The sequence below is a fragment of the Nymphaea colorata genome, chromosome 12, assembly GCF_008831285.2.
Source record: "Nymphaea colorata isolate Beijing-Zhang1983 chromosome 12, ASM883128v2, whole genome shotgun sequence".
Classification (NCBI taxonomy): domain Eukaryota; kingdom Viridiplantae; phylum Streptophyta; class Magnoliopsida; order Nymphaeales; family Nymphaeaceae; genus Nymphaea; species Nymphaea colorata.
Window position 1 is genome coordinate 8740002 of NC_045149.1, and position 14709 is coordinate 8754710.

The following is a 14709-nucleotide window of genomic DNA, read 5'->3' on the forward strand; positions in this document are numbered from 1 at the left end:
CTCAATGGCAGAACTGCTCAATAACCGACACTACGAACATGTTCAATTACATGTTAAACCTGCTCAGTAGCAGATACAAACTTACTTAAAATAAATGTTGCAAGAATCAAATTAAAAAGACGTTATAAACCTACTCAGAAACAAGCCTCGTGTAATACCTTTGCTCATAAACCTGCCATTATAAATAAAACCTCCTCCCACAAACCTGCATTACATCTTCATTTCCAACAGCATCGCAATCCCCAAACACCAGAAGTCACAACCTCAAATGAATAAACTTGTTTGTGAACATATAGCAAAAACAAAGCCACTTTTAGTGCAACTGTATCAAAATCAACATGTTAACCAAAAAGAGAAAAAGAAAGAAAACAGATCAGGTTGCTTGGATACTGTGTCCATTCTTCAAGCACAGACCCAATGGAAGTGTGTAGCTACAAGATCTTGACCAAAAACACAAAATGAAGTACATGGCCAAATGACCATAGACACATTCATTGCTGTTCCTCACAAGCATGTCTTTATGGTGTTGTAGAACCAACTTCTCCAGGTTCAGATCCTCTTTCAAATGTGCCTGAATTGCTTCAGTCCTAGTGTAGAACTTGTAGACAACAGCATTATATCTGGAGACTCAAAGTTGAGGGTGCTGTAAGCTAGCAAAAAGCCTCTTTTTCTAACTTCAAATACAATGTAATACTTCTAACGAGGCATCATCTTCTACATCCTATGAAAAAAAATTGATTATATTAGAACATAGTAAAATACTTGAACAAGGAATCATTGTGTACAGCAAATATTAATGCAAGTATCAAGATAATGAAGTCTACTTACTGTTGTTAAAATCTTCAAACATTTGAGCTGCTATGGTTGCTCTCAGTGAATCATTGCTTCCACGTTTAACTACTTGTACTTTAAACTCATGTTCATTGTCTATCTCTGAGCTAGTATCAACATCATATGATGCACCATCTTCAACATCAAATTGTGTTGCATTTGGATTGTGATCAAGTATAAAATTGTGCAACACACATGTTGCTAACACAATTTGAACTTGTGTGGAGAAAGGATACTCTACTTGGCTTTTCAATATAGGAAATCGACTTCTAAGCAATCCAAATACACGTTCTACAGTTGCCCTTAAAGAGAAATGTCGATTATTAAATAGCTCTTCTGCAGTTGTAATTGGTTGAGAGCCTGATGCATTCAATTCTGACATATGATATTGATGCCCACAATATGGAGTTATCAATCCAACAATACTTGGATAATCTCCATCAGCAAGATAATATTTTCCTGCAGAATATATATTATTAATAAGATAATATCAGTTCTATATTACATTAGTTACACCAAATAAACAAAAGTACTTTCAAACTCAATTTATACCTTCAGGAATTTGAAGTGGATCAACGTTGTCATCAAGTGCACTATATAATACTCTTGAATCCTCAGCACTACCCTCCCAACCAGCCATTACATAATGGAAACGCATATCAAATCCAACTACAGCCATGACATTTTGAGAAAGAACGCCCTTTCGGTTTCGAAACCGTCCATGTGTTGATGTAGGCACCCACACAGGAACATGAGTGCTATCAATGACTCCTAAACAATCCTATTACATATTCAACCATTTGCATGATTGTAAGACAGAAATTTTTTTTATTTTGATAACCTATAAACAAATAAAAAAATACAATGTTACCTTGAAATATGGATAAAAACGAGGATCGTTTTGAATCTTAGCTGGTGTATCATTGTTTAGCCGACAAATATAATCTTTTCCAAGATGACAAATTGTACGTAATACGACATTAAAATACTTGCTGATGGTCTGACCTGAATGTTGAAATGTGTCTTGAGAAGCTCGATTCCGCTTATTATGTCCCACCGAGTAAAGAAATATGGCAACTTGTTCTTCCACAGATATGTCACGAGCATCATGCAATAGATTCCTATTTTTAAGTGCATTGCACAGAGCAACGTATATGTCTTTGTCCATACGTAATAAATTCAAACAGTTTTTTGGAGGACCATGGATTACATTGTAAACAAACTTTTCACCAGCATTTTTGTATGGATGAGCAATGCTCCTATGTGGATGAACAATGCTTTTTTGTGGACGAATAACGTTTTTATTGGGACGAACAGCACTTTTCTGTGGATGAACAATCTTGTCACGCACTAATTTTTTTCGCAAGAGTAAAGTGAGCAACATCAATGATACTTGTAACACAACTTCCTCCTCTGGTGTCATGGCTACAAAACTGCAGGTTGAAAAATAAAATAATTACTGCAAAGTATGTTGCAAGAACTAAAATATTTTCATATTGTAACACAAAAATTAACATTTACATATATTAACAGACAAGAATAAGAATCAAGCATACAAGAACCAATACAATCAATAACATGAATCAAACAAATTTCCATGGTCACATGACTCAAATGTCATATAAAACATCTTTTGTATAAGCTACTGTACAATTGTATATCATTACACCATATTTCAACAAAGTTTAAGAATCAGCACAAAGAGCATCTCACTTTGGTTATAGGCCAATGAATACGTAGGTCTTATATTCATCTTCCAACATATAAGGAGGTCCCATTTGAAGATCAACATTAATCTAGCAAGCTTTTCATGCAATATTTATGACCCACTATGGACTTGGACTTGTATCAAAATTTAGAGTCTTCAAACTTGAAGCAATTCTGATCAACATCTTTGTTTCTTATTGTGAAAAACCAATCTAATCCAATTGTTTTTGTTTCTCAAATTTTCCTGTACTTTCTGGGATTGTACTTGAAAGCTCTTGATTTGTTGGCATTTCTGTTTAGTTATCTGCATAGATATGAATGAGTACCCGTTGCCCCATGACATGAATGGCATAGATTGTGTGAAAGGTTTTTCGAATGCTGATCTAATTATCATTTGTATATATACATGATTAAGAACACTTTTCCTTTTGCTTCTGACATTAGGCTAAGCAAATATATCCAGAAATTCTTTAAAAGTGTTTTCATCTTGTTGCATTCCTGTATTTCTTTCTATTAAAGTACAGCTGCATCATGAAAAGTTATATGCCTACTATAAGACAAAATAAGCCACATGTAGACATGCAAAATACTTGTTTAGGATGAAGAATGTGGAGAAAACCATGTTTAGGATGAAGAATGTTGTAGCCCCATGACCAGATGGTTCTGGGAACAATTCTTGTAAGAAATACTGGCACGTGACTGGGGATGAGATGAAGGCAGCAGTAAAATGCACATTTATTTAACAATGTACTAAAAAGGGTTCTTTTTGTTCGAGACAAGCGAGAGAAACTACGGGGCACTAAAAACACCTCTGCTCCCTGTTGCAAGGGTTGACCAGCTACACTATACCCCTCGAGGTAGAAAAAGTTCTTTTTGTGAGTGCTGCCCTTTTCTAAATCAGTTTTGTAGGCTTTTTTGGAGATTATAGTTTTTGTTACTTTTAATGTAAGAAAAAGGACTAGTTTATAAGTCTTTAGTATGGTGAGTCCACTCTTTCCTTTGTTTCCAGGCTTCAAGGCTGCTTCGAGACCTGCATAGTTTACAATACACCTTCTAATGCACAATTACTGATTTAAAGCATAAATAAGTAGCACGTACAAGAATCAAACTAAAGACATGTTACAAACCCACCAGCTAAGCTAAAAGACATACTTTTTTTTTTAAGAAACATTAGTTGCCATTCTTTTTCATATTATCACTAATTTACATTCTTGTCATTTTCTTATTATCAATTTTTAATATACCATTCAAAAGTAAAATATAATTTAGTGATATGAAAAAATATTAAAAGGTGCAGTAAACGTTTTTTTTTTCAAGTTAAAACTATCAACCAAAGTAGGCCTGCAAAATAAAAATCTCATGCTTTTTCCTTTTTTTCCCCTCCGAACTTTCGGATTTGGTATTACTGCTAGGAGTTGATTCAAAGCAGCCTGAACCATCACAGTCAAATCAAATTGTATTGTAGAGAAGTGTTATCCGAGGTAGTCTGCTGCCAGCGTTTGGCAGAACACGCCTTGCCGCAGGTATATAGCGTGCTGTGTTGCAATTTCTTTCTTTGCGTGTGAGGAAGAAGAAGGTTCTCTTCCAACTAAGCCTTAGCAGACTCCTTAGCAGCAATATAAGGCCTCATTCAACAAACTCACTCTCTCCACCAGTCCACCTATGGTACCTTTCTTCTTCTTCTTCTTTTCCCGTTTGTATTTTATTTTCCCTATGTTGTATTGGACATTCCACCTTCCGTCCTCTCTTTTACTTTTCATTTTCTAACTCTTCTCTGTTTATTCTTCTTCTTCTTATCCCCATTTTTCTTATTTCCTACCATGCATCCCTGTGGTTTCAGCGTGCTGGATAAGGAGAGTCTCGCTTTTCCTCAAGTGTTAGAGGGTTAGATTTTAATGGGTGTGAGTCCATGGTTTTGTAATCTCTTTTGAGGTCTTTCCATGATTTTTTTCTCTTTTCCATGAGTTCTTTTTTCATGATTTTGCTGTTGTAACTGTATCTGATATATCCGAAAAGCAGCATTTCAAACTTTCTATGAGGGAAACCCAGACATGAAACCCTACTTAAGTGTCTAATAATCGGTTTTTTGAAGATCACCATACCAACCCATTAGATCGATCAATCTGGATAATGTGTCAACTGCTTTGTTGAACATACCGAAATGGGCTTAAAATGTTGATCAGCTTTAAAGGAAGAATGTGCGTCTGTGTTAAACCCTCTTTGCAGTAGCGGATTGGTCCTTATAAATCTGCGATTATTTTGATTGATAAATACTAACTATAGAGCTATGCGAAACTCAGAAAGGCAACTCTTACACCACCAGTTGTAGGAATACGAAGGCCTTGTGGTTGTTCAACAACACAAAAATACTCTAAGCCATGGCAAAACCTGTATACAGAACAGAATGGCCAATAAGAAAGATAAAGGCAACTAGGAAGGACATGAACATTTTGCCTTTGATTCTTTTTTCTTTCGTTTGTAAAATCCTTCTCACTCGGTCATTCTCATATGGAGTAAAGCCACCAAATTTTGCCTTATTATTTTCCATTCATTTGCCAAAGGGAAATTCACGCCAAGAACTCTGAATAATGCATCTAATGAGCAGCTAATAGTAGGCTCTTCGCTGAATTCAAGTTACATGCTAAAATTTGAATATGATAAATTGCAGTCATAACTTAAAAGACTGTTGTTTTCCAATCAAGTTCAACCTTTCCTTCTATATAATGACACAAAGGTGGGTACAAATATTAAATTCACCATGGGGCATTGAGGGGAGGAGTGTTGTTTTAAATACTAGGTTTCCAGGGTAGTGACAAATCAGAGGTGGTATTGTTCTCAAGAGTAGGTCTGCATGGGAAATGAAAAATCAGGGATGGTATTGTTCTGAAGAGTAGGTTTCGATGGGGGTAGCTTCTTCAAAGCTTTAGATAACCTTTAATATGTCCGTATTGGGAATAACTTCTCCAAAGCATTAGACAATCTAGGACATGTTCTGTTAAACTTTTTGAGATTATCCATCACACTTTCCTGTTATGCTTCGATCCCCATGGCTTATTGAAAAACTGCTGGCAATTGGAAGTTGCCCATCCAGCTGAACTAATTAGGGTTTGAAAATGGCTACCTTCAATTGCTTGTGTGGCTTTGATTTCGGTGCTTGCTTCAACTTGGGTCGCTTGATGGCAACTACTAGAATTTCAGTCCTTGTTCTATGATGTATCTACATATTCGAGACCATTGTGTCTCCTACATTGCAAGATGTGTCATCCAAAGGTTGTAATAGTAGCTTGGATACTATTAAACCCATATTCCTATCTAATTTACCTAGGGCAATCTTGCCTCGGATGTTCTAGCCCTTTGTGCTATAAATGTATGGTTATGATACATGCATAGAGACACAGTTTGCATGTACCACATTTGTTTTCTTTTTTAAGTCAATATTTTCAATATCTTACAAAAATTCAACATACTATCTTGTCAACATGTTTTATTTGAATGTCTACTTCCATGGCCTTCTCCTTTAACATGTCAACATGTTTTTCTTATTCATTGTCAGGGGAAAGCAGTTGGGTGTCAGCTCTCTCTCCCTCTCCCTCTCCCTCTCTCTGATAGACCATGCACACACACACATACAAATACACTTACTGTAAATTTCCATTATAGTAGAGCTATATGATTTCCCTGCATTAGTATATGTTTTGTTGTTTGGTACCTATAGACATAGAGTATTGACAGGTGTCTGGTAGTGGTAACCAATATGAAGAAAGTGAAAACTTGGTTTTGACTTCTGATTGATAACTAAGTTGATTATCCAGTTCAATATCTACTAGAGCAAGCGCAAATGCTAGCTATGAAATCAAAATGGGGGGTCAGGGTTTGAAGGCCGACCTTACACAATTATCGAGAATAAAAAATCAGAGAGAATAAAATGTCAGATAAATTTACCATTTGTCTGTCAAGACATAAAGATAAGTTTAAGAATAAATTAATGTGTGTGAAGCTTGATTTCACTATGTGCAAAGGGATTAGTGACTTTCGTTGGGACTCCCATATCAAGTGCACTGAAGTGGATGACAATATAGGAGGAGATTACATGAACATGGTAACAAAACAAAACACTTGAAGAAGAACGAAAGGATGATTAGGATAGAGGATTACCTTGTTGAGGGACCCAAGATTCAATTATAAGATCAGTCACTACCAATTACAAACACAATGAGAGAGAGAGAGAGAGGGCTAGAAGAGGCTTGTAAAAGACACCAAAATGTTCAGTTGGCTTTGTTTCCTTGCGTTTCCAAGGGCTCATCTGTTGTAAGCCTAATGTTGGGCTCTTTCTGAAATCTTCTGTAAGTAGCTGTATGTAATTACTGACATTGCAAGAACTCAAAAATGAAGGTTTTGGATCTTTCAATAAATCTTTCATTGATAGAGGACATTGCAATCCTTCTAAGATTGGCACCAGAATCACTAACTTAATAATAAGTTAGTGCTAGTAGCTCTTCAGTTTTTTAATTGGACCCAGAATACTAGTTCCTTTGGATATGCATAGGTCGATCTTGAACAATTTATTGAAAATGTGATCGTTTTGGTTTTGTTGTGACTTTCTGATTGTTAGCAGCCTAGGATTCTTCCCATGAACTGTCTGTGACAACCTATTTCTGGGATATGCCCATTATGAGATTGCCTGTTTCTTATATATTATTCTAAGGTAAATGGAAGGAGGAAAAGTAAAGAACATAAAGTTCATCTTTCCAACTTAATGTGGTCATGAGCATACTCTTCAAATAGGTTTCCTATTGACTTTTTTGGCAATCCCATGTACTACTATGTTCTGGCCACATTTGATATTGATTCTTCAGTAACATGAAATGTGGCCCTACTGGTAACTTTCAACATACAGATTCTTCTTTTTTATAGTCAAGTGATATCCTGAGATGCTAAGTTGCTATTTCACATCCTGAACATGGAACTTACATTATACCATTGTTACTTTGATCCTGCTGGATTCCTGTCTTCCTTCAGTCTTCTCTGCCTTATACGTTTTCTCCATTTCATCTTTAAACTGATGCCAACCCTTCAGATGTGTTTAAGAGCCAAGTGGCACTGACTTCTTCCTGTCTGACTTCAAGATTTTGTTTTATGGGAAAAATAACCCGTAGGGAATCTGGCCCTGCTATCCCATCAATTGACCTTCACTTGCTATTTTTGTCTTAAACCACATTATTGGACTCATGGTTGCAGAGATTGAGCTACGTTGTATATTGGCTGCCTCAGCAAGGTAAAATCTTGCGATGATGTAAGTTTGTTTACAAACCAACTCCCGAAAATCCCAATACATAAAAATGTTTACAAAATATGAAGGTACTCTAAATAAGTTAGAAATTAATGTATGTGCATAATGAACATGCATCTACGAGATAAGTTAAAAGGAATAGGGAATAAGAGAGAGAGAGGAAAGAAGCAAATACATATGTAAAACACCGAAAGGAAATGAAAAATACAAGTATATGTGCCTAACTAGTTATGGAATAATCAATCTTCTTTTCTTATTCTACTTTTTGTCTTCGGTATATTTACATTATGTGTCGATTGCATGCGCATTTTGCTGCCATTTTCAGGGTTCCCTTTCATAAACTTTCATCATTTTGTAAGGCAATTTTACATTTTTCCCCATAGCCCTACGGATATCTCGGATCTCCTATGTGCAAAAGTTGATAAACTAGTTCCTGCAGACATTACCTTGGTTCAGTTTTACAATGGAGAGTTCCATGGCATAACGTCAAGAGTGAGCAGAGTAAAGCAAAATAGATTACTTCTGAGTTATTAAGAAAGTCTGAGGCAAAGGGAAACAAACCCGGGTACTTCCTATGGAGGAGGAAAACAGTTATTTCTACCAAGATGGCCTCCTAAACAGAGATTGGCTGTAAGAAAGCGAGTCTGTGCCAAAGATCATAAACAAGTGAACCACATTTTTTGAAATGCTGTACAACCTTCATAAATTTCTCATGCCAATCATTTCTCTTGGTTTAGCCTGATAGCAGCACCAAGTGAGGAACAAAATTTTATGTCGGACTGTATTAAAGTAAATCATCAACATTGAGACCTGAATGGTACCTTGAAAAATTGGACGCCTTGGTAAAATGTGCGGAAGCTACAAACCAGCTGCACTAGAACAGAACCTGCCAAAAAATAATAATAATAAAAATAAAAATAAAACGCATGAAAGCCCCGGATTTACAGCATAGAAGGCCAAATATGACCCTCACTGGCCAGAGGTTTGCGTAGAGGGAAGGTCACAACTCAAACCTACGTTACGGCCAAAAGAAGGCCATAAACCACAGGTCGTTTCCTTCTCAGAGAGAGAGAGAGAGAGAGAGAGAGAGAGAGAGGAATGCACAACAAGAGGTAAGAGTTACCTAGATATGAGCCCCGAACGATGGAGGATCGAGATGAATCGGCAGCAATATTGTTGTTCCCTGCACCAGAAGATTGCGGTGAGCATCAGACGGATATGAGGAGAAGCAAGGGCACAGGCGCGAGAAAGAGAAAGATAGAGAAGGAGGAAGAGAGCGGATGGAGAGACGAGCAGACGGAGAGACGACGAGAGGGAGAGAGAAGTTTCGAGCGGGAGAGGAAGACGCGAGCCCTCACCCGAGCGTCCGGTCCGGGAAGTTCCGAGGGTTTCCGGACGGCCTTTGATAGGGATTTTCGAAAATGGAACGTTCCGTTCTGAGGCGTTCCAACGCCATAAAACGACTTCCTAAAAGTACAATTCAATTGGGTCCAAAATCCGCAAAAAGGCCTATTAGTCTCAAAGTACAATCCAAACCGGGTCCAAAATCCCCCAAAACCGGCAACTTCTGCCAATACTTCTTTCACTCTCGACCCAACTATGATTCTGGTATCTGGATCCAAAATCTGCCAAAAGGCCTATCAGTCTTTGTGATTGTTTTGTTATTGCCGCTCTTTTTTTTTCTTTTTGTTTAACATAAACTTTTGTTGATCAACAACCTTTAATTACTAATGTGGTGTTATTTCTAGTTATTTATTTATTTTTTATTATTTGCTAATTAATTCTACATTCTTCAATGCTATAGTAGTGAGAAATTATCGGCCAAGCATGAGTTTGTGCAAATTCATAATTGAACCATGTATGAAAGGCAACACACATGCACACAGACATTTGGTTCGTTGATCTCATTTAGTAGCCAATCCTCGCTTCACATTGTCATAAAGCAAATTAAACTTGAATCCATAAAAGACCAGCATTCATTAGCTTGTGTTGAATGAGAAGTGCCTGTTTTGAAATAAATTATGTAATCATTTCCTTGGGAGGAGGATCCCCAAATCTCTTATCTTCACACTATTTAACTTTGCAACCAATGCAAACCCATTTTTGTCTTGGGTCTAATGGATGGAACCTTGCCCATGGATTCATCATGGTCCATTTGTATTGTGCATAAATACAAATATCATCTGGTATGCATATGTTTTTATTTAATTCAACTATGTCCAATTATTGGGTTCCAACATTTGGTGATAGTATGAATGTACAATAACTAAGTGAGACATGCTAAGCTATTTCCATCACTAGTTGGGCTTTGAATTGAATGTATGTAATTGGACGGAAGAAGACCCTACATATAAAGATAAAATGGAAAATTTGAGATGCAATTGCAAGCAAATTGTTAAAGGTGGTATAACAAGAATCGGGAAACATTTAATTGAAACTCACAAAGGTGTGAAACCATATCAACATACGTTGTCACACGGTACAATTTTTTTAGAAGTACCTGCAAACAAAGATAGGTAAAAATGAATAAGAGAAAGATAATATCGAACTGCTCGAAATAAAGATCTTATTGAAGGGGTAATGAGTGGTGGTTTTACTTCTCCTTCGATTAATACAGCTGGAAGTTCAATTGGCCCTATAAATCAATTTGTAAGTTTAGAAGCTCGACAAAAAACTTAAACAATGCCTTCAAAAAAGAGAAAGGAAAACATATTCTGCCATAAGGATTATTTTTTTTTTAAGCAAATGTCTTGCCATTTAACTTATGTATAGTCTATTTTTTGTATTTATTTGTGAAACTATTGAAAATTATGGTTGACAGGAAGAAGAAATGTAGGCCTATGAATGAGGGTAGAACCATTAGGGTAGAACTAGACTGAGACCGGTGGAGGAATCTAATGCAGCCAGGGGCGGAGGGAAGGTGGGGTTGGCAGGGGCCTTGCCTCCCTCTCAAATTTTAAAAACTTTAAAATATTATATGTAAATTGAAAATATTTAGTTTAATATATATAAAAAATTTGAAAATTTTTATTTCGGCCCCTGTTAAAATTTTGAAACTATAGTTTGACTCATGCAACAAAAAATTTCTGCCTCCGCTCCTGATTGCAGCACTTGCTAGCAGGTTGTGCGCAACTTTCAGCAATGCCTCTCTCTTTGCTTAGTGGGTAAAAAGTCGATACTTGTTTATGGTAAGAGCTACTGGATGCTAAAGGAACAGTGGAAGGGAACTTGGAGCCTTGGGAGGGTTTGGATTATAATAGAAAACAAGGTAAAGTGGAAGCATGAAAATGGAAAATTGGTCAAGCTATGAATTGTTTTTAACAAAAGAAATTTTGATAAGTAAAATAGGTGGAGAGGATTATGGTGGAATAATAGGTCAACTTGAAATGAAGGTTATAGAAGTGGCTAGAATGAATGGGAGTTCAAATGCCGCCAATTGGCAATGCAATAGTGGAGATTAAGATCAACTCAGTAGTCCCGCAAAAAAAATGTTCTTGCAGCGAAAACTCCAGATCTTAAGAAACTAAAGAGGATGGAGATTTGGACAGCTAGAGTAAGCAGGTGAAAAAAGATGAAGCTGTTGGATATGGAACCATGATGCGCTTGCTCATGTTAGCTGGTTTCTTTTTGCAACTTGTAGTCAAAGGCTGTTAACGATGGATAGACAGCAAAGACACCGCATCCCTTTGGTTAATAGATACCACTTATGTGGACCAGGGGAAGGGAAGCATTCAACCAGAGAATGTAGAGCTGGATAGTAAGTTGGTTTACAAGGAATAAGGCTCATTGGCAGGATGCCTGCATGGAGTTAGATCAGACCCAATTGGCTTTAAAGGTTTTGGTGCACCACCTTCCACGTTATCACTTGGAGAAACCAAGTAGCGCATACTATCATTCTAACTTAGATGATTATGCAGCATCTTTCCAGATCTAGTGTTGTGTTGGGTGAGCAGGAAGTGTATTTCATCGTATTGCCTAACAAAAGAGCCGAAACACTCACCCAACCCCTATCTATTAATGTACTAAATTTGCTTGCGGTGTCTTAGGATGATGCTTTTGCGATGCTTTAGGATGAGTGTTTCATCTTACTGCCTAACAAAAGAGCCGAAACCCTCACCCTACCCCCTATCCCTTTGGGTACTAAGTTTGTTTGTGATGCCTCAAGATGACAGTTATACTTCAACTTGCATATCCATGCTTTCCCTTTTGCAACACTATCAGATGACACCTCAGCACAGTTGACTTTCCAAGTAAGGCGAGAAGGCATTAATGGAGGTCTCCATTAACAGAAACCCAAAGCAGGATTCAGTAGCACCGTTATGCAGATAGTGATCCGGAAGCTCAGAAGTGAGAAGCTAGTGGCAGCAGTTTGGTAAGACAGAAACGAGAACAGGCACCTTTCTGAAGTAGGAAAAGTGGAGATTGATCCTTTGGATGGATGACTGCGAATGAGAAGGGAGAATGATATGCTGCGAACGCTTCAAACAACGCAGGGTGCAAAAAAAGGTTGAGAGAGGAATGGTACAAGGACACCAATCGCTTAGACGGACCATGATTAGAGACACCAGCGATAGGCTAAAGATTCTGGACCTCTCGCTATCGGTGGAAGCAGAAAGATCCTTCGAAAGACGTGCAGAGAGAAACGATCCATGCTAAACTAGAGTTTTTGACTGGTCACTGGTCACCCCACGATTTTTTATGTAAAAAGTCTTTTTTTTTTTTTTCTTCTTGTTAGAAGCAGTGTGCTGTCTGCCTGGTTTTTTTTCTCCCTTTTTTTTCCGATGCCCAACAAGCGGATAGCTGTTTTTGCTGTAAATATCATTTGATTGTTAATAAAAATGAGGGTGGCCAAGCTCCCGGCATCCCCCTTATTGGGACCGGATAAGACGGGAAAACTTATGACAGCGGCAACCCTAGCAACGTTGTCCTGGTCAAGTTAAAAAGAAAACAGGAAAGTGAGACAAACCACATTTTTCATTTTTGGAATGGAAAAACACGATAGATGTAAGATTTAATAAATGACCGTGATAAGGCTGTACACAAGCTGAGTCGAGCTCAAACTCCCTTAGCTTGACTCAACTCAACTTGCAGCGTGCTCAGCTTGAGTCAAGCAGTAGGTCGGCTTAAGTCAAGTAATACAAGGTCAGCTCAAACTAAACACGATAGGCGGAGCCTCAACCCAAGCTTGACTCATTTAAGCTTGTTTACCAACTCCATGATTGACTTGATCTCGTTACTGGTTTTAAGTATGGAATTTACCAAAAAAAAAAAAACACCTAGATTAAACGAGCTTACTCGAGTCAAGTTCATGTAACTTGAACTCATCTCATTTATAAGCTCGAGGTTTCAGTTAGCTAAACGAGTCAAGCTTGAGTTGCATCTGAATCGAGCTTAACCGAGCAAGTTCGAGTCTAGTTAAAGCTCGACTCATGGTACAACCCTAACCATGACACCATCAACTTCCCTGGCAGGAAATGAGAAGAAAAAGGATGACACAAAAGGTTGATTGTTTTATTCTGTAAAACAGCTGCAGTCAAAATGCCATTTGAGGAAACGGTTAAACAAAAGAATGGAAACATTATTTCATCCAACTGGATATTTACAACAGACCGCTCCCATCTCACCAAATTGACTTAATATGGCTCTATTATACAACATATAGACACAGTAATATACAACATACATGTACAAAAGAATAACACACATATTACACGACATATACATCAGATAACTCATTTAACTGAACAACCAGCCTTTATCAACGTACTTAAAGCAGAAGATCTGGTGGCACGAACAAGAGGATCTGGTGATTGGCTCATTTTCTCCGTTAGCAGTCCAAACACCTGAATATAAGAGCAGCGGAGTTCGAGTCAAATAATAGTAAGTTAGAAAAGGAATGAACTTCCACCAAAAGTTGACATAATTTTCTTTGTTAACCTGTGCATAATAGTAAGAGAACAAGCGTTGGTCCTCTAAATGTGATATCAAGCAGGCAGCAAAGCAAATGGCATTTGCTTGGATAACCGAGGAAGGAGCATCAAAAGCCTGGTTCAAGGTCAAAGAGTAGCATTGGATGGTAAAGAGACACGTTCCTCTATAAATCCCAACAACAATTGTCATGTTCCAAGAAACAAGCAAACCTGAACTATAGATGCTAAATAAGTATCAGCCCGAGAAGGAACATGCTGGAGTAGCAGCTTTGTAATGTGTCTAATGAAGTCCTCATAGTCACTCCTGAAAAGCAACCACCGGATAAAGAATTCATGGATACAGAAGCAACAAGAAAGAGTGTGTCGAAGACGCTAATCTGTACAAGTGATGCAAAAGAGGAAGTAGACATTGGACAGCTGAAAAAAAAAAAGCTGTACATGATAGCCTCCCCACCTGCGGTCCAGATTAAAGGGTGCACCTATTAGCAATGAGAAATCATTCACCTCCAAAAGGGGTAGTAACTGCCAAAGAGTGTTCTGCAGAGTAGAGAAACTTTTCATTAATAACGTAAACAGAATTGAGGAATCCTCAAAATATGGATAATGAAAAGTTTGTAATGTAAATTTGAAGTCCCCATGACCATCCAGTCCTCCAAGAATTGTCAGCATGATCTCTGTTAGTAGCAACAATTATTCCCTTAGAAAGGGTCCAGTTGTGAACTTTTTGAAATAAAAGGAATGAGGATTCTTCATTTCTATTTTTGTGACGAGCCAAATGGAGGCTATGAAGAACTTCAGGAACTTCTTGCCTTGGAAACATATATTATGAACAGGCCAATGAGAGGCAACTAGGCAAACCTTGCATGACTGACGAACACCAGAATCCTCATCATGAACATGAAGAATAATCCGAGGAAAACTAGCATGCACCTAGCAAACACACGTGTAGTT

General features: G+C 37.6%; 2 protein-coding genes across 6 annotated transcripts in view; both read right to left on the reverse strand.

Moving 5' to 3' along the window:
* Window positions 1-269: 269 nt before the first annotated feature.
* LOC116266228 (uncharacterized) lies at window positions 270-9301 on the reverse strand. 3 transcript variants are annotated; one of them, XM_031647353.2, is made up of 7 exons: window positions 9187-9301; window positions 8952-9011; window positions 8650-8714; window positions 1703-2264; window positions 1384-1612; window positions 829-1290; window positions 270-721 (listed from the first exon to the last, which is right to left on the reverse strand). In XM_031647353.2, the coding sequence occupies exons 4-7, from the start codon at window positions 2252-2254 to the stop codon at window positions 708-710; spliced, it is 1257 nt and encodes a 418-aa protein (XP_031503213.1). In that variant the 5' UTR covers window positions 2255-2264; window positions 8650-8714; window positions 8952-9011; window positions 9187-9301; the 3' UTR covers window positions 270-707. The 3 variants fall into 3 exon arrangements, with proteins under 3 accessions (XP_031503213.1, XP_049936973.1, XP_031503215.1); XM_050081016.1 differs by lacking the exon at window positions 9187-9301 and adding an exon at window positions 9138-9156; XM_031647355.2 differs by lacking the exon at window positions 9187-9301 and having other exon boundaries at window positions 8952-9180.
* A 4017-nt stretch (window positions 9302-13318) lies between these two features.
* Window positions 13319-14709, reverse strand: part of LOC116265166 (protein SHOOT GRAVITROPISM 6) — an 87631-nt gene continuing 86240 nt past the window's right edge. For 2 of the 3 annotated variants that reach the window (XM_031645698.2, XM_031645697.2), the window contains exons 47-51: window positions 14617-14688; window positions 14213-14295; window positions 13969-14062; window positions 13766-13873; window positions 13319-13671 (exon numbers count right to left, since the gene is read on the reverse strand). In XM_031645698.2, coding sequence (XP_031501558.1) covers window positions 13561-13671; window positions 13766-13873; window positions 13969-14062; window positions 14213-14295; window positions 14617-14688 — 468 coding nt within the window. In that variant the 3' untranslated portion in view covers window positions 13319-13560. Of the gene's footprint in view, window positions 13672-13765; window positions 13874-13968; window positions 14063-14196; window positions 14296-14616; window positions 14689-14709 lie in introns of those variants that run through there. The other variant, XR_007575082.1, reaches the window with a different exon arrangement.